The sequence below is a fragment of the Aquarana catesbeiana genome, linkage group LG02, assembly GCF_042186555.1.
Source record: "Aquarana catesbeiana isolate 2022-GZ linkage group LG02, ASM4218655v1, whole genome shotgun sequence".
Lineage (NCBI taxonomy): Eukaryota > Metazoa > Chordata > Amphibia > Anura > Ranidae > Aquarana > Aquarana catesbeiana.
The window spans coordinates 673198526-673218324 of record NC_133325.1 but is presented as its reverse complement, the minus strand read 5'-3'; the positions used below and the strand labels follow the sequence as shown (position 1 = coordinate 673218324).

Genomic DNA, 19799 nt, shown 5'->3' with positions numbered 1-19799 from the left:
GATGGTGTTTCCAAAAAAAAATGTCAGAAATGCATTGTCTTCTGTCATTTACCTTTAAAAGTGAGTGAACGTAAAGCTGGCCATACACTAATAGATATCCAAATTTTATGAAAATTCTGATCGTACATTCAATGTCTTGGTGAATGTAACTCAAAAGAACTTCAAATTTTTGTTTAACATTTGATTTTAAAACAAATGGACTTTCCCAAATGTAAACCACATTCAGTGTTAGAAATGAGTTCTTCAGCGAAAAATGAACATCAAAACTTGACCCCTTGAACAAACATTCTGTATACAAATTTTTTCAAATAAACTTCTATTAGTGTACTGCCAGCTCATCTCTCTTCATAGTTTGGGATCAGAGGAGGCAATTTATGACTGTTTACCACAGCAGAGGCAATGCTTTCCTCTTCACCTGAAGGCTGCCCCATTTCAAACTTGCTAGATACATGTCACTTAAAATCTCCAGCTGCCATGGTGACAGACCCAGTCTATTATAGCTTCAGGGAAAAGGGAAACTCATGACAGCATTGTTTCATTTATCTTTTTCCTGGATAAGGTATTTATAAGCATGCACTAGGAAAGAGCTATTGAACCATGTGACCGAGGGCTACTCATGACACTGCACACCTGTATAATATCTTGGAAATGTGAAAGACAAAATTTCACACAGTTACTTTCTTTTTTTTTTTGCCCAAAAATGCTTTTCAGTTCACATCTTCTGCATTAAGAAAAATAAAACACATTTTAGCACATGGGCAGACAATGCCCCAGTAAGTGGAGGGGGCTCAACTAGGGCTGCTTGCTATGCAGAGCCACGGCCTGCTCAATTTTTAATTGGAAGGTTTGGAGTGGAAAAGAAGTCTGCCACTTTGCTTTTATAATAGCTGCTTAAGAGAAGTGGATGTGCAGCATATTGATAACATCAGGCCACTAGGTGTCACCACTTTGACTTACTGCTAGGGAACCAAGTAGGTGCTCCTCCCACCCTCTTTTGCTGCAGTTTGTGGTCTGCCTTTAGCTTTACTTGATTGGGATAAACTGTCTGTATTACTGGCCCTAGGCAAAAGTAAACAGAGACATGCTATTGCTGCAGGGATACAATATGACTAGTAAAAAGTACAGGGAGCCGGAGACTTGGCTAGAAGAGACATGTTAGTTCTTGCAAAAGGCACAGACTTGGGAATCCCTTTTGGAAACAGGTACAAGAATTTGGAGCAAGCATCACGTGTGGAGGCAAAATTAGCTCGGAGTGTCTATATGGACATTTCGTCTTCAGTGCAGATTAGCTCCCTTCCTGCCACTGCAGGTATCACACATATAGTGCAGTGGCTTAGAAGTTTTGTAATTGGGCAGGTAGAGCCTGAAGGAAATTCAGAGACACAATTTCTCCATCAGGTTTGCTCTCCTTGTGATTGACAGCAGGAAATGGGTGGATTCCATCGCCAATAGACAGCCTACTGTTGTCTATATTTTCCACCCAATGCCTGCTGTCAATCACAAGGAGAGAGTGGACCTAGTATGTGCAAAAGAGGTGACCGCATTCGGATCTTCAGAAGTATGAATGCTTTAATCGTAAAAATCCACGCATTACATCAATAGACCACGATGCAACAGGATTATGGGGCAGCAAGATTAACATGTTTCAAGAACCAAATTGCTTAAACCTGTTATGATTAAGAGATTTGGTTCGTGAAACATGTTAACCTTGCTGCTATAGTCCTGTTGTATCATGGTCTATTGATGTAATGCGTGGATTTTTACGATTAAAGCATTCATACTTCTTAAGATTGGAGTGTGGTCACCTCTTTTGCATGTACTTTGATAGTCTTTCAGTTCACGGACTGGATCAGCACCAGATCTTCAGTACAGCTATTGTATTACCTGGAGCGGTGTTGCAGCCTCTCTTTGTCTTAGTGGGGAGCTAGTCCCTCGGTTTTCTCATCAGGCTCCGCCCACTATCAGTGTCATTCGTTGCTAGGAGTGCGTGGCCTGTGAAGGTGACAGCAACTTAGATGACCAGTAACAGGTCGGGAAGGAAGTGGGTAGCGGTGGCAAACATGCTGCTCTGCTACACAGCAACATACAGAGCGAGGCGCTCTGTCTGTGTCTGTATGACAGCTTAGAGTTTGTTTTACCTCTAGTTTTGTTATCTATGAACTGGAAGTAATTCTTTTGGGATTTAGTGCAGCCATAGCACCACTTTGTGAAACAAGTAAGTATTTGGCATTTTGCAGAGTAGAGTAGGGACTGGCCAAAGAGAGATTACTTTGACACAGTTGACCAGCTTGAACATATATGTGAACAAAAAATCCATGTTCTTCTGCAAACATTTGCTGAAAATATGTAGTGGTATATAGCAGTGTGCAAAGGGTTCATTTAGAATTTTTAGTGCTATTAAGAACTACCTATATCTGTAAAGCTACCAAAAATGGTGGCAGGGCTTTCTGAATCTGGTGCATACCATCAAAAAAGTTTTGTAAGTGCTTTATTGAATTCCCCATACAAAGCATACTTGGGTAGAAGAGGCTGCAGAGGTGAGCAATGGAGCAGCCAGGGAAACCTAATCTCGCACATATTGCATAGGCTCATTGTTTAAACTGGACAAATCAGGCCAGAGTTTAAATAAGGATCCTCACCTTGGATGTCAAAGTTGGACCTGATAATAAAAACTAAATCTAGACAGGAACCAAGTGAATTTTTGATAATATGAGTGACCTGTTTCCAGTTGGTAAAATTGGTCATGTACAGTACATTCACAGTTTTATGATGAGAGGAGTATAAGCTAAAAACACAATTAGAGGATGAATTCCATAATGAAGTATGAGGCACAATTAACACCCACAGTGCCAGCAGTGTGCTATACGCTAAATGGCAGCAGTCCTTTAAATGTTCAGAACTTAGATCAACTTTGGGTTTATAGTTCTGAGAATACAGGTTTTCAATTTATTTTTGTCTTTTGCTTGAACTTAAAGGGACACATGTCTTCATGCAACCTGATTATGTAACTATGAGAGATAATAACAGAAGTAATAATCTGAAAATCAATACTTTTTATTAAAACATGTTTTCATGAATCCACATTGTAGTTTAAACTTTCTGAAAGATGTCATTTTTTTAAAGTTTAGAATGGTTGATACACCAGTTTAGCAGAGTTCATGTGATCAAATGCCTTTTGGTCACATGAAGGCCACAGAAGGCAGCATTTTATTGTGGAAAATAAACTATTCCAGCTACTTTTTATCTTTTCATCCAAGGAAGACTGTTGGCCCACCCTGTGCAGCTATAACAGCTTCAACCCTTCTGGGAAGCCTATCCAAAAGGTTTAGGAGTGTGTCTATGAGAATGTTTGACCATTCTTCCAGACGCGCATTTGTGAGGTCAGGCACTGATATTGGATGAAAAGGCCTGTTCTATCAGGTTGAGGTCAGGACTCTGTGCAGTCAAGTTCCTCCACCCCAAACTCACTCATCCATGTCTTTATGGACCTTGCTTGTGCACTGGTGCACAGTCATGTTGGAACAGGAAGGGGCCATCCCCAAACTGTTCCCACAAAGTTTGGAGCATGAAATTGTTCAAAATGTCTTGGTATGCTGACGCCTTAAAAGTTCCCTTCACTGAAACTAAGGGGCCAAGCCCAACCCCTGAAAAACAACCCCACTCCATAATCCCCCTCCACCAAATGAGTTGGACCAGTGCATAAAGCAATGTCCATAAAGTCATGGATGAGCGAGTTTGGAGTGGAGGAACTTGACTGACCTGCACAGAGTCCTGACCTCATCCTGACAGAACACCTTTGAGATTAATTAAAGTGGAGACTGCGAGCCAGGCCTTATGCCGCATACACACGGTCGGACTTTCTAGAAAGCTAGGTCCGACGTACCTGCCGCCAGACTTCCGGCGGACTACCGCCGGACTTTCTGAATGGCCGGACTTGCCTACACACGGCCGGACTTTCCGGAATCCGGTCTTCCCGACGGACTTCCGCCGGACTTTCAGAATGAACGGACTTTCCCACACACGGCAAAAGTCCGTTCATTTTGAACGTGACTTGGGTACGACGGGACTAGAAAAGGAATTCAATCTCGCCGCTTTTTTTGGCAAGATTGAAACCTTGCGAGCCCCGTCGCAGGCCCTTAGGTCTGGTATGGAACTTTAAGGGGAACCCCCTACGCCGAAAAACCGGCGTGGGGGTCCCCCCAAAATCCATACCAGACCCCGATCCGAGCACGCAGCCCGGCCGGTCAGGAAAGGGGGTGGGGACGAACGAGCGCCCCCCCCCTCCTGAACCGTACCAGGCCGCATGCCCTCAACATGGGGGGGTGCTTTGGGGGAGGGGGCGCCTTGCGGTGCCCCCCCACCACAAAGCACCTTGTCCCCATGTTGATGAGGACAAGGGCCTCTTCCCGACAACCCTGGCCGTTGGTTGTCGGGGTCTGCGGGCGGGGGGCTTATCGGAATCCGGGAGCCCCCTATAATAAGAGGGCCCCCAGATCCCGGCCCCCCCACCCTATGTGAATGAGTATGGGGTACATGGTACCCCTACCCATTCACCTAGGTAAAAAGTGTCAATAATAAAACACAACACATGTTTTTAAAATAATTTATTAAACAGCTCCGGGGGGGGGTCTTCTTCCGTCTTCGGGGGTCCCTCTGGTTCATCTTCTCCCGGCGTCCGGTTGGTTCTTCTCCGCTCTCCGGCCTCTTCTCCCGGTGTCCCAGGTCTTCGGCCGGCCCCTCCGCTGTCTTCAGGTAGCTCTATTGCCAGCGGAGGTCCGGACTTCTTGGCTTCTTGGCTTCTTGTGTTCTCTTCTCTTCTCTTCCCCCAGATGTTGACACGACACTTTCTCCGGCTGGACTGGTCTCTGAAGGCTGCGTTGTGACTTATATAGGCGGAGACCCCACCCCCATATGATGTCACAGTCCCTGGGCATGCTGGGACTGTGACGTTTTAGGGGGCGTGGTCGACCACGCCCCCTAAAACGTCACAGTCCCAGCATGCCCAGGGACTGTGACATCATATGGGGGCGGGGTCTCCGCCTATATAAGTCACAACGCAGCCTTCAGAGACCAGTCCAGCCGGAGAGAGTGTCGTGTCAACATCTGGGGGAAGAGAAGAGAAGAGAACACAAGAAGCCAAGAAGCCAAGAAGTCCGGACCTCCGCTGGCAATAGAGCTACCTGAAGACAGCGGAGGGGCCGGCCGAAGACCTGGGACACCGGGAGAAGAGGCCGGAGAGCGGAGAAGAACCAACCGGACGCCGGGAGAAGATGAACCAGAGGGACCCCCCGAAGACGGAAGAAGACCCCCCCCCCCGGAGCTGTTTAATAAATTATTTTAAAAACCTGTGTTGTGTTTTATTATTGACACTTTTTACCTAGGTGAATGGGTAGGGGTACCATGTACCCCATACTCATTCACATAGGGTGGGGGGGCTCGGATCGGGGTCTGGTATGGATTTTGGGGGGACCCCCACGCCGGTTTTTCGGCGTAGGGGGTTCTCCTTAAAGTTCCATACCAGACCTAAGGGCCTGGGATGCCCCCCGCGCTCGCCGCAATGGGAAAATTAGTTTTTCCTATTGCAGCGAGCGCGAGATGCAGTAACCTGCTCCTCCGTCGTATCTGGTCCTTCGGACTAGCATACAGACGAACGGGCTTTCCGTCAGGAACTGAGTCCGGCGGAGGTACGACGTAAAGATTTGAAGCAGGCTTCAAATCTAAAGTACGTTGGATTTCCACCCGAAACGGTCCGTCGGAAGTCCGATGGAGACCACACACGGTCGGATTGTCCGCCGGACTTGGTCCGGCGGCGTCCGTCGGACTTTTGCAGGTGAAAAGTCCGACCGTGTGTACGCGGCATTATAGTCCACATCAGTGTCTGACCTCACAAATGTGCTTCTGGAAGAATGGTCACACATTCCTATAGACACACTCCTAAACCTTGTGGACAGTCTTCCCAGAAGAGTTGAAGCTTTTATAGCTTCAATGGGTGGGCCAACTCAATCTTAAACTCTACGGACTAAGACTGGGATATCATTAAAGTTCATGTGCGTGTAAAGGCAGGTGTCCCAATACTTTTGACAATGTAATGTACTTTTATGATGTTAACATTGGAGTGAATGTCTGCTTTAAAAAGCAATTCCAGACGACATGATGGGAATTGTAGTTCCGCAACAGCTGGAGGGCCACAGGTTGAGCACCCATGATCTAATGTCCCCCTGTGACTGTGCTTTATATAAAAAAAATGCAGCTATATACCTTGTTTACAGAGTGCAGATCGGCGATCACGTGACCCACCAGCTCTCTCCTCTCTCGGCCTGACAGCTGCAGCGGGTGGGGTCAAGGATCCCCCACTGACATCATTCAGGAAGGAAGGAGGAGAGAGGTGGCCCCGCCGCCTACAGCGGTCATGCGAGAGAGGAGAGAGCCAGCGGGTCACGTGATCGCCGATCTGCGCTCTGTAAACAAGTTATATAGCTGCATTTTTTATAGAGCACAGTCACAGGGGGACATTAGATTCATCAACCAAGAGGACAATGTAATTTTAACCCTAATTTGAGCAGCAAGAGGGGAGGGGGCGGGCACAAACATGGAGCTCACGGGGGAGGGGACAGAGGAGACTGAGAGCAGGATGACGGAGGCACGTACACTGACCACGGTGTCAGGGCTCAGCAGCCATGATGAACCGTGGTCAGTTTACAAAGGGGGGGGGGTAGAAACTGTCAGGATCAGCCAGGTTTTTTAGGTGTTACAGAGGGCCAAATGACACAGCACAAGCATTGTGCTGTATAACATGCTTTAAAGGAACAGGATCTTTATTTTTTTTGGGTTAACAAACACTTTAAATACTTAATCCCCTGCAGCCATAATCTAGAAAGCAGCTCACAGGGTCACTGTATCCAGGTCCAGTGTCACCAAGGAAGGTTTGAATCTGATTGATAGCTGAATGTTAGCTGGCATGAAATGTTCAAAACCTATTAGTTTTATACTGTATCAGACTTCCTGTATGTGAGAGACGAGGACATTGCAGTGGGTGTGTTTGGGAACAGCTCTCCTGCATTACAAACAGGGGGATCTCAGATTCCCAGGATACAAGCAAAAAAGAGAGGGTAGACTGGTGCAATTCAACAACTCTTGGATGAAAAACTGAAATACTGAACAGGTAGGCTGTGTTCCTGCTATGCCACTAAAAAGTATCTTTTTTTTTTTATTTTGGAGCTTCAAAACACTATTGCCTCATATCCATTAATTGTATATACAATCAGTATAGTATTTAAGGTAAGCTTAATCCTAAAACTAAAAATCTGAGCCTAACAGGAATGATACTCATTGTTGAATGGAAATGATCAGAGTGATAAAAAAGTGAGTGACCCCTGAAATACACCATTATAACAAAAATGTTTTCATGTGAAATGTGTAATACCTCTTTTGAAATCAAGTAGGAACCAACGATAACAAAAGTAGAAATGTGTGTAGTCTCCATTCTGATGCATGAGTTCAAACAGTTCCGAATCCAAAATCTGACAAAAGAAAATGAGCATTGCATGTTAGATATCTGTAAGAACCTCTTTTGAATTTGGTTTTGTAAATGTGGACCTCTGCGATGACTATGGTATGCTTGATGCAGAAGGTAATGGAAGAGAGAGCAAAAGTGAATCAGGGGCCTAAAATGGACCCTACAGGCAACCAGTCAGGCAACATGAACCTCACACATAATCCCAATCAGGTTATTTCTAACATACAGCACCTTGGTCAGACCATGCAGTCGGGTATTATAATTATAATACTTAATAAATGATGACTGTATAATGTATTATACTGTTTTGTGCCCTATAGGAATATTAAAGCGTTTGACAATGATGATGACGTCTCAACCTGATGATTCCTAGTACAGGACATCAATACTCATAATGCACAAAAAGTTCCTAACCAACCTACATGAAAATGCAGCTATACCACAAAACATCCATACCAAATAATTATTATTGTCTACTCTAAAGCGGTAGTAAAGTCCGTTTTTTTGTTTTCTTTTATACCTATAGGTAAGCCTATAGTATTTAGGAGATATTTACTTTAGTAGCAGCCGGTTACGTCACTCACTTTGTAGGGATTTTCTTTCACTTCCTATTTTGGCTATGGGACAGGAAGTGAACGAAGATCTCCCAAATGGGGCATAGATGGGGGAAAAAAAACTGACAGGGGTTATAACCCTCCCTTAATTTATCCAAAATTTTAAAAAATTGTCTTCAGTTACAATTTAAGTAAGTGAAGACTCTGTCAAAGAATGAATGCCTGGTGATCATGCCAATCCGTGGTACTTCCTCCTGCAGGGTGATCATTTTCACCCGCAGTGAAGTTGCTGCAGTGTTGTCACCATGGGCAACAGTGTCTTGACTGCCACTGCTAACACACCCACTTCCTGTCAATCAGCACAGGATACATATCAGCAGGGGTGTTTTTGTGTTATTTCCATGCAGTATGTGTGTGTACAAGATCATAAATTGGGCCCTCATGCATTTTTTAATACTGTCACACAATACATAATAATTAGCAGTAAAGCGGCACAGGCAGTGCACTGCGCCAAATTGTGGACTCTTACATCAGAGTTCCCCCTTTTATCAATGTCCCCTCTAACATGAGAGTCATCACTGTTCCCTATTTAATCAGAGTCCCTTCTTACTTACATCCTCATACATCAGAGTCCCTCCTTACATTAGTGTCCCCTCTAATATCAGAGTCCCTTTCTACATCAGTATCCCCCTTACATTAGAGTTCCCTTTTATATTAGAGACCTCCCTAACATGAGTGTCCCCTCTTACAAGAGTCCCCCCTTACATCAGTGCCCCCCTTACATCAATGTCACCTCTTACATTAGTGTTCCCCCTTACCTCACAACACCCCCCCCCAATATCAGTGTTCCCTCTTACATCAAAATCCCCTCTAACATCAGTGTCCTCTCTCACATCTGTGTCCCCTCTTGCATGAGAGTTCCCTCATACATCAGTGTTTCCCTTTACATCAGCGTCCCCTCCTACATCGGTGCCCCCCTTACATCATTGTCCCCCTTCATAAGTGCCTCCCTTAAATCAGTGCCTCCCCTTACCTTACACAGCACAGCTGTAGGATGGGTGCTGGAAGGTGGAGTAGGTCTGGATGGCAAAAATGATGGCCTCCTCTGAATGCGGGGGGGGGGGGATGCACATGACATCATTGCTTGTTAGGACACCAGTGGTCCTAGCAACCAAGGACAGTCGGGGGGGGGGGGTGGGGTGGTGTTGTGGCAGTTAAGTTTCAGAGCTCTCCCCCAGGCTTTGTGCTGCATCGGGAACAAAAACTTCTTTTTTAGGGGGAGTGTTGACCAGGTAGAATGGATCTTTGAGCATCATTCCTACTCCCTTTGAGGATATGTCATTCTGTATCTGCCCAAGCTAGGAGGAGGGATCGTAGAGGGTGCTCTACATCAATTCCTTTCAGTAGCAAGGCCCTTTTTTGGATACTTCCTTTAATAGCACCGCTATCAAAGTGAAGACCTTGAAAGCCCCAGTTATGGCATATGACATAAAGGGGACAAAGTAAAAGAATTCAGCACTCTGGAGGAATGCATGTAAAAAAAACAAAAAAACAACAGAAATGCATATACAGGAAGAGGGGTTAAGAAAAAAAAATGAGAGGGACTTGAAGTATTTGTATGTCTAACAAAGCTGGAAATAATTCTGCTATAAGTGGTTTCTGCATTCTTTTTAGAAAGGCTCCCTGTGAATGTATTCTGACTTGGACAGTCTGTTGTTATTGTCCATAGCAGTGGTACAAGCATGCTCTGTGTTCTCAGAGAAACACCCACCTGGATCAATGATCTCATGTTGGCAAAGTGTGTGTCCATGGCCCCTCCATTTGGGAAGTTCTGACTCATTCTCTTCATAAGCTGTGTGAAGCAGCTGTATGCCAACATATCTATAATTGGAATATATCATCTTGTTAGATGAGGTTTTAGTAAAGCAGGATATGTCTAGATGCATATTTGTAAAGAGAAATGAACAGGATATATTTTAGAAAAATAAACTTCATGTAAAAAATGTCCACCTCTGAGATACAAATCCACCAACTGACAACTAAAAATAGAACTGGAGCCAATTTTTCTTAATTTAGGAAAAAAAGGGAAAGTATTGAACCTGCCATGTTCCTACTGGGGGGATTTCCCCTTACTTATTAAGAAGTCACCAACACAGGAAGTGATGGCAATCACTCTAACAGAAACATAAACAGCAGGGAAAGGAACATCTACTGGGTTTTTTTTTTGCTATGAATTCTGGCTGGGGAGAGTCACAACCATGCAACACTTCTACATAGTGTATAGTCAGTATGATCTTAGTTTAATGCCCTGTACACACGACTGGTTTTGCCTTCGGAATATACTCTGAAGGTTTTTCCAATGGAATTCCGAAGGAATTCCGCTCAAGCTGTCTTGCATACACACGGTCACACCAAATTTCGACCGCCAAGAATGCGGTGATGTACAACACGTACAACACGTACAACGTCTCATACTTGCTTCAGAGCATGCGTCAGTTTTGGTACAACGGAACAGCATACAGACGAGCGGTTTTCCCGATAGAAATTTGTTCCGTCGGAAAAATATAGAACATGTTCTCTATCTAAGTCCGTCTGAATTTTCTACGTAAAAAGTCCGATGGGGCATACACACGGTCAGAATATATGATGAAAAGCTCCCATCTGACTTTTTCTGTCGGAAATTCTGACCGTGTGTACGTGGCATTACATTCATTGTGGTTGCAGTGGTTTGGACAATTTTGGACTAGTTATTTCTTCATCTCTTCTAATCACCTTAGATTGTAAGCTCCTTGAGGGTAGGGACTGATGTGAATGTACAATGTATATGTAAATTGACGGCGCTATATAAGTAACTGAAATAGATAAAATAAATAAAGATAACCACGATACTGCAGGGAACTGCCACACAGGCAAGTCTGTGAAACATCTTTTGAACAGTAGCCATGCACATCAAGTGAAAGGTGTTCATGTCCGAGATCATAATTTAATTTTCAGCTCAATCACTAAATTGTTTTTGTAGGTGCATCCTTAAACTGGCCAGTATCTGTGGACTGAACAAAAACCACATATGGCTAGTTTTAGGGATTTTCATATTGCTTTACTATCTGTAGACCCTGACCTAGAAAAAGTATGTTCTTATCAAGTGCTTTGAAACTGTAAGAATAACAGTCCATGAGCGCACACTTTCAAAGAGAAGCCAGTAATTGCATGGACCTACCATTATTCAAAATCACCATGAGTGGAGCCAGCAGATCACACATCCCTTGTACATAACCCACATCCAGATGTTCCCACACATAGCTGCAAGAAATTAGAAGAGCAACAACATTAACATGGGATCAATGTTTTCTTATGTGATGCAATATTCCCACTATCGACCACTTTCTATATTCTTCCAACTGATATCCTTTACATGCAGTGTTTAGCGTCAGGGGGGTTTAGAGGCAGAAAAAAACCCCACTGCCAGTGCATCCAGGAGCAGCAGAGTTTTGGCAGAAAAAGCACTTGATGCTGCTAAACGCACCTGAACGCTAAGTGCATTTAACACCCATTCACGCATGTTTAAAAACAATTCACATTTTAGCATATTTAGAAACAGTTCATGTTTTAGAAGAGTTAAAATGGAACTAAACACATTGTTTTAACAATTTCTCAAAAAAGTTATATTCAAGGCATGGTGTGAATGATAACCGTCATATTTGTTTGTGATCCCAACTGAACTGTCAAGCTATCAAATAACTGGTGCCATAAGTGATCTCATGTGCAGCAACATGGCAACTGCAGATCAAAAAGGGGCGAAGATGGAATCTTCCTTGACTATAAAGTACAAGAAGGTTTAGTTCCGCTTTAAGGGGGTATATTGAGTCTTTCAGCTCCACAAATATTTCATGACAGGATACTAGAGAGTTCTCAGTAAGTGTTAGGCACCCAAGTGTGCACTTTGTTCAGCTGGGGCCACTTTCAAAGTTCCTAGGGGCGTCTAGCGTTTTTTTTTCCTGCCTCTAAACTCCCCTACATGTTAACCTATCTGTCCATGCACACATAGGGGTTGATTTACTAAAGGCAAACAGACTGTGCAAACTGCAAGTGCAGTTGCTCTAGAGCTTAGTAAATGAGGTGAGGCTTCACCTTGCAAAGAGTACCCAATCACGTGCAAGGAAAATAAAAAAAAACAAAACAGAATTTTTGCTTGAACATGATTGGATGGTGGAAGTCAGCAGAGCTTCTACTCATTTACTAAGCTCTGGAGCAAGTGCACTTGCAGAGTGCAACCGCACTTTGGAAAGTGCACAGTATTTTTCCCTTTAGTAAATCAACCCCAAAGGCTTTTAGCAGTGTTTAGCGTCAGGGGGGTTTAGAGGCAGAAAAAAACCCCACTGCCAGTGCATCCAGGAGCAGCAGAGTTTTGGCAGAAAAAGAACTTGATGCTGCTAAACGCACCTGAACGCTAAGTGCATTTAACACTTTAGTGTTTTTTTTTTAATTTCAATGGCCAGAATAAAAAAAAATTCTGGCCAGTAAGATAAACGCCTAAACACCAAACTGCTAAACTGGTTTGAAAAAAACACATCTTAGGTGAGTTTTTAACAGCGTTTTACAATAATACAGTGTGCACGAGGACTTAATCTTTGGGAACGCACAACTTTTTTTTCATCTTTTACAAAATAAATCAGTATGTATCACAGTTTTTCTCCTACTCCCCATGTCAATATACTGCTCCAAGCTGAGCTCCATGTGACCTGTTCAAAAAAAAAAGCATGCATGTTGATTGAAGGCAACGCTAAACTAATATAGTGTGCACTTTCTTTTCCTAATGGTGGAATTAAGAAAAATACAGAATTAAATAAACACTGACCTGCAAAAATCTGTGACAAAAGAAGGCAGAAAGTTTTTTTTTTTTTTACATACAGGATACATGCATTGATATACCTGCACATGATGTTTCGGAGCTTTTCCAAGTTATCTGGTGTAAAATACCAATAGTTCCGATCACACCTCTGGACATCTTTATCAATACGATGCAAGTTTAAGGCAATAGTATCCAAAAGTTCAATCTGATAAATAAAAACACAAACTTTCAAATTAATCCACAATCTGCTTTGCTTGTTATTAGTTAAAAAATGTGATTGAACTATGACTGTGTTTACTACTTAAAGTTAATTATTTCAATGTCAACTATTATGTCAGATAACCATCGAAAACATCGCTCACTGAACTTGTTGGAAGATTAGGTCCAGAGGTGAGTTATATGGCTCATACTACCCCTTTCATTTAAGGCATGTTTATCAAATGAAGTATGTAGGATCATTGTTAAGGGTCAGCAAGCCTAAGGTTGGGTTATTATTGTTACCGATATAACCAAAGCAGTAGGCACTACACTTAAACCGATCTTTAAAGGGTCACCTGAAACATTCGAAAAAATAAAAAAAAGAGTAAAAAACACAGTTGCCATGTAGGGCAACTTATAACTATTTCAAGGGAAAGTGGGTTGGTGGGGAAAGACTGCGCTAAACTAGAATAGTGAAACAAAATGAACAAAAGCTGCCAACACTCAAACATACAAGGTTCCAATAGATAAAGAAGTGGCAGTGTCGGGCTACTATAAAATGATGTGTAACAAAGATGTAATAAACAAAAAGCTAGAACAAAACCACAATGAAATGATGGAACTGTGTACAACACAGTGAATGTGAGTACCATAAAGTCCACAGAAATGTGAGTAGGTGTGTGATTCCTGTTCCTCAACTGGGGCAAAACTGTTTTGGGAGACGATTGCCTGGCTGTTGATCACCTGTTGAATCCAAGGACCGAGAGCTGGGGATATCGCAATCTTCAGTTGAATAGAGTGCTTGTCTGTAGTCAATTTCTGTGACACTTCAAAGGTAAATAAATATTCTTACCAACTGTGGTGGACCTTATGTGTCATACGACAAAGGGGTCATACAGGCTTGGGATCCTATGAAACATGGATCCAAAGGTGCTCAGGTATTGAACGTAGGAAGATCGGGCGAATCCGATGCGATATCCCCAGCTCTCGGTCCTTGAATTCAACAGGTGGTCAACAGACAGGCAATCATCTCCCAAAATATTCCAACGTAAATTCCAAAGGCCAACCATATAAGGAAAAAGGGGAGGAGAACTGCAATGGTACAGGTCAAACCAGATGGTTTTATTGATAAAAATCGATCATCAAATAAAAGTACAATAAAGTGATCAGAAAAAAGGGGTTACAATTCGGTTAAAAAGTACAGGCAATGTGGGATACAAGGAATGCTATCCCAACGCGTTTCGACACTAAGAGGTCTTCAACTGGGGCAAAACTGTTTTGGGAGACGATTGCCTGGCTGTTGATCACCTGTTGAATCCAAGGACCGAGAGCTGGGGATATCGCATCGGATTTGCCCGATCTTCCTACGTTCAATACCTGAGCACCTTTGGATCCATGTTTCATAGGATCCCAAGCCTTTATGACCCCTTTGTCGTATGACACATAGGATCCACCACAGTTGGTAAGAGTATTTATTTACCTTTGAAGTGTCACAGAAATTGACTACAGACAAGCACTCTATTCAACTGAAGACACCCCCACAGGAATCACACACCTACTCACATTTCTGTGGACTTTATGTTACTCACATTCACTGTGTTGTACACAGTTCCATCATTTCATTGTGGTTTTGTTCTAGATTTTTGTTTATTGTTTATTACATCTTTGTTAGACTTCATTTTATAGTAGCGCCACACTGTCACTTCATTATTTCAAGGGAAAACCTAGCTGGAAGCAAGGTGGGTGAAAGGTCTCTTCTAAATTATGTCAGAATAATAAATCCATGTCTTGTAATCCAATTTGAAATGTATACATTCAGGAAAACGATAATCTCTAAATACAGTGCTTTTAGACAGAAGACCCACTAATTGGGTTCAGAAGCTGAGGTTCCATTGAATTCATTCAATTCTACAAAGAGGATGAATGTTATCATTATTACAATGTAATTAAAAAAAAACTATATGTTTTCCTACATTATTGTTTTATTACCATCTATCATCATTGAATAGTTGTAGGCAGCAAATAGAAAACAACAAAAACATGATCCATATTTTGAAGATTTATAAAAAAAAAAAAAAAAAAAATCAGTGTTATTATACTACAGCCTTTACTCCTGCATTAAAAATGAATGTTATCAACGCTTGATAAATCTTCAACTCTTGCACTCTGGGCATTTAAAAATCTCTTAGCTCAACACGGTCTAAAAGACTGTTGGAGAGACCTAAATCCTACTACCAGAGACTTTACCCTCTACTGCACCCTCACGATACATTTTCATGAATTGACCACTTTTCTTCTCCTACCCTTAAGCCTCGTACACATGATGGGATTTTCCGCAGACAAAACCTCAGACTTTTGTCCAAAGGCTTGTGCCTGGATTTTGTCTTGCATACAAATGGCAAGGAATTGTCGGCCAACAAATACGAACATAGTGACATACTATGTGGTTTTTCAGCTCTTTAGCGCCACTCTTTGGGCTCCTTCTGCTAATTTCATGTTAGCAGAAGTTGGGTGAGTGTTGATTCGCGCTTTTCATTTCGCGCTTTTCATTTCGCGCTTTTCATTTCGCGCTTTTCATATTGTGCTTTTCAGTTAGTTTCTGAACGGCCATTCATCAACCAGACATGTTGCGAAATCAGAGGAGATAACAGGTTATTTATTATTGGCCTTGGAGTTATTGCTTTGACCCAAGTCCAGTCCAGGAACAGGAGGAGGAGGAGTTTCTGGACCAAAAATTGGTTGCTTTATTAATCGTGACCAATTATGTCATATGCCTTTGCTTGGAGCTCCAGGAGAATAATCCAGATGATTTTCGGAATTATCTCCGGGTAAAAGACCCTTGCTTTCACCAACTCTTGGCATTGTTGACCCCCTATATTAAGAAGCAGGACACATGCATGAGGCTTTTATTTAATTTTTTGGTTAAATAATGATTTGATTTGGTATATTTTCTATATTTTTGGATGCATAAAATGCACCTTTTGGTTAAGTTCTATTGGCAGATAGCATGTCTAATTTTATTTGTTTTCTTTTTTTAATGCACAATAAAAAAAAATGTGGAGAATAATACTTGGCTATGTTTTATTTCAAATGACAGATTGGGAGTAGGCAGCTACATTTAAAAAAATACAATGTAAAATTAACAAGGCACCAATATAGTTGTATCTTTGATCTTAAAAACTATGGGATAATGGTGTTGTGGTAACTTGCCCAAAAAAAAAAAAAAAAAAAAAAAGCATAATAATATTATTCTTGATATGTGTATATAGGCAATAAAATCATAAAAAAACACAAAAACGATGCAAAGTCTCTTAATATCTTATTGCAGCAGTGCTATGTGTCAAAACCGCCAAGACACACATCAAAAATAAAAAATTAAGATGACCCAGTAGAAGAGAAGATCAAGGGAAAGCTTGAGCAGCTGTGTTCTGTAGAAATAAGGAGCTTCTTCCACCCAAAACAATCACCTCGTGAGGGGGAATTAACCCCTATGGGATTACACTCACCAGAAATTCAGCATAAAAAAGCCTTTGTATGTTATTAATAGCAGCTTTCCACCTCCTCTGTACGGCCACCAGATGTCAGTATCACTCTTGGTTCATGCAGCATACCATATGGGAGGAATAAGATATCTACATAGCGTAATATTGCTAAAATAGTTTTATTCAACATATCCAAAATATCCAAACACGTCGTCCAGGAAGTGACGAAACGCGTCAGCGGCATAATCTACTGGAAGTGACGTGTGCGTTCTACGCAACGGAGAGCAACCAGGAAGTGTGTGGTTCGCCACACACAGTGAATACTCTGGAGGACTTCCCGGGAGCCGTGGTATCAGGCACAGTGCACTTTAATACAAATGCTCTATTTATCTGAATCTCTGGTACGCAGATCTGAATAAGGGGGGATGTGTTTGGATATTTTGAATAAAACTATTTTAGCAATATTACGCTATGTAGATATCTTATTCCTCCCACATGTTATGCTGCATGAACCGAGAGTGATACTGACATCTGGTGGCCGTACAGAGAAGGCGGAAATCTGCTATTAATAACATACAAAGGCTTTTATATGCTGAATTTCTGGTGAGTGTAATCCCATAGGGGTTGATTCCCCCTCACGAGGTGATTGTTTTGGGTGGAAGAAGCTCCTTATTCCTACAGAACACAGCTGCTCAAGCTTTCCCTTGATCTTCTCTTCGACTGAGTCATCTTAATTTTTAATTTTTGATGTGTGTCTTGGCGGTTTTGACACATAGCACTGCTGCAATAAGATATTAAGAGACTTTGTATCGTTTTTGTAGTTTTTTTATGATTTTATTGCCTATATACACGTTTCCATTATTTAAGTAGCTGTTTTTTTGTACATTTATACTATATCACATATTGTTATTTGATCTGGTTCCTGGCGCGGAGTAGTGTGAGATAGAGGCGGTATACTTTCACACTTTTTTGGTACATTATTCTTGATATCACTAGAAAAAAAAAGCCTTTCAAAAATTTGTTTGCAATAACTCCATCAGTATCACCAGCAAAGCAGCTTCATTATTATCCCATTAAAAAAGAAGAGAATGTGCACTGCATTTCGACCTATTTCGACCATACCTTTATCCCTTCCCCCCTTTGGGTGGCTACAGGTTGGACATGGGCACTTTAACCCCTTCACGTTTAAGGGTAAAACAAATGTTAAAGTGATTGTAAAGGCAGAAGGTTTTTTATCTTAATGCATTCTATGCATTACGATAAAAAGCCTTCTGTGTGCTGCAGCCCCTCTCAGCCCCCCTAATACTTACCTGAAGTCTGTCTAGGTACAGCGATGTTGTAGGAGTCTCTCAGCTGCCCAGTACTCCCCTTCTCATTGGCTGAGACAGCAGCACAGCACCACTGACTCCCGCTGCTGTCAATCAAAGTCAGTCAGCCAGTGAAAAGAGAGAAAGGGGGCCCGGGCTGGGTCACGGCTCAGTGTCTGAATGGACACAGGGAACTGGGGTTCGGCTTGGTGCCCCCATAGCAAGCTCAACAGGAGGGAGGGGGCAGGAGAGCCGAATAGGGACACGAGAAGAGGAGGATCCAAGCTCCTCTGTGCAAATCCACTGCACAGAGTGGGTAAGTATAACATATTTGTTGTTTTTAACCCACAAAAGTCGAGACTTTAGTATCACCTTAATGCCTAAGCACAATTTTGCAACTTAGACATGTGTCAGTAAAACTGTACACATCTTCACAACTTCTTTGTGCATCCAGGTGGATTGTACCTTGCTTTTTTCAGGACAAATTGGGCATTAATTTGGTGCTAAATGGTAATGGATATCTCCTATTTTTTTTTCATTATCAAAGGAAATCTGGCCCAAAATAGTAAAAAAATATATTTTTCTAAATTTAGCTGTATATTTCTTGTTACAACCATAACCTACCACCAAAGAACAACCCAAAATAAATTCTGCTGCTCCAGATGATTGCAGAAATACTACATATGTGTATGTTAGTTGTTTTATGTATCCGTAGTACAGCCTAGAAACAATAGTGCACATTTTGCTTTTTTTTTTTAATCTTAGTTAAAAACACACTGACACTAACTGACACTGATACTAATTTAAAAAAATGCTTTTTTTAAAAAAAAATTCAGTCCAAAAAATAATGACCGTGACCTTGAACTTCAACCTTTACTTGACCCAAACACTAACCCTGACACTGACCTAGATCAAACCGTGATCTAGGTATGTTTTATTTATTTTTTTTATTATTATTATTGTTTTTTTTTTGTTTGTTTTTTTTACACACAGTTACATAGTTACATAGTAGGTGAGGTTGAAAAAAGACACAAGTCCATCAATTCCAACCTATGTGTGTTATTATATGTCAGTATTACATTGTATATCCCTGCATGTTGTGGTCGTTCAGGTGCTTATCTAATAGTTTTTTGAAACTATCGATGCTCCACGCCTGTGGAAGGGAATTCCACATCCTTGCAGCTCTTACAGTAAAGAACCCTCTACGTAGTTTAAGGTTAAACCTCTTTTCTTCTAATTTTGATGAGTGGCCACGAGTCTTATTAAACTCCCTTCCGTGAAAATTTTTTATCCCTATTGTGGGGTCACCAGTACGGTGTTTATAAATTGAAATCATATCCCCTCTCAAGCGTCTCTTCTCCAGAGAGAATAAGTTCAGTGCTCGCTACCTTTCCTCATAATGAATATCCTCCAGACCCTTTATTAGCTTACTTGCCCTTCTTTTTGCGTTGTTAGCAGCAGCTGGGCATTGCATGCCATTGCTGAGCCTATCATCTACTAGGACCCCCAGGTCCTTTTCCATCCTAGAGATTCTCCCCCAGTGTATAGATTGCATTCATATTTTTGCCACCCAAATGCATTATTTAACATTTTTCTACATTAAACCTCATTTGCCATGTAGTTGCCCACCCCATTAATTTGTTGTTGCTTAGTATCGTCCGCAAATACAGAGATTGAACTGTTTACCCCATCCTTCAGGTCATTTGTTTTTTTGTTTTTTTCTCTCTGCAAGGAGAGAGAGAGAAATACAATGTATCTTACCTATTCATTCTCAGAGAGAGAAATACAGGGGCTGGCCTGTGATTGGCTATCACAGTGATCAGGTGACCTGGAACCAGGAGTCTCGTACGATCGTTCGTATGAGAGACCCAGGGCTCCCGGTGAGTTCGCACG

At 42.0% G+C, this 19799-nt stretch overlaps 1 protein-coding gene across 2 annotated transcripts in view; it reads right to left on the bottom strand.

The window, feature by feature from the left end:
• Positions 1 to 19799, bottom strand: part of SGSM2 (small G protein signaling modulator 2) — a 528702-nt gene that overhangs the window by 10044 nt on the left and 498859 nt on the right. For both annotated transcript variants that reach the window (XM_073616693.1, XM_073616694.1), the window contains 4 exons: positions 13000 to 13124; positions 11288 to 11370; positions 9842 to 9951; positions 7424 to 7520 (listed from right to left, as the gene is read on the bottom strand). In XM_073616693.1, the coding sequence (XP_073472794.1) occupies positions 7424 to 7520; positions 9842 to 9951; positions 11288 to 11370; positions 13000 to 13124 (415 nt within the window). The remainder of the gene's footprint in view (positions 1 to 7423; positions 7521 to 9841; positions 9952 to 11287; positions 11371 to 12999; positions 13125 to 19799) is intronic.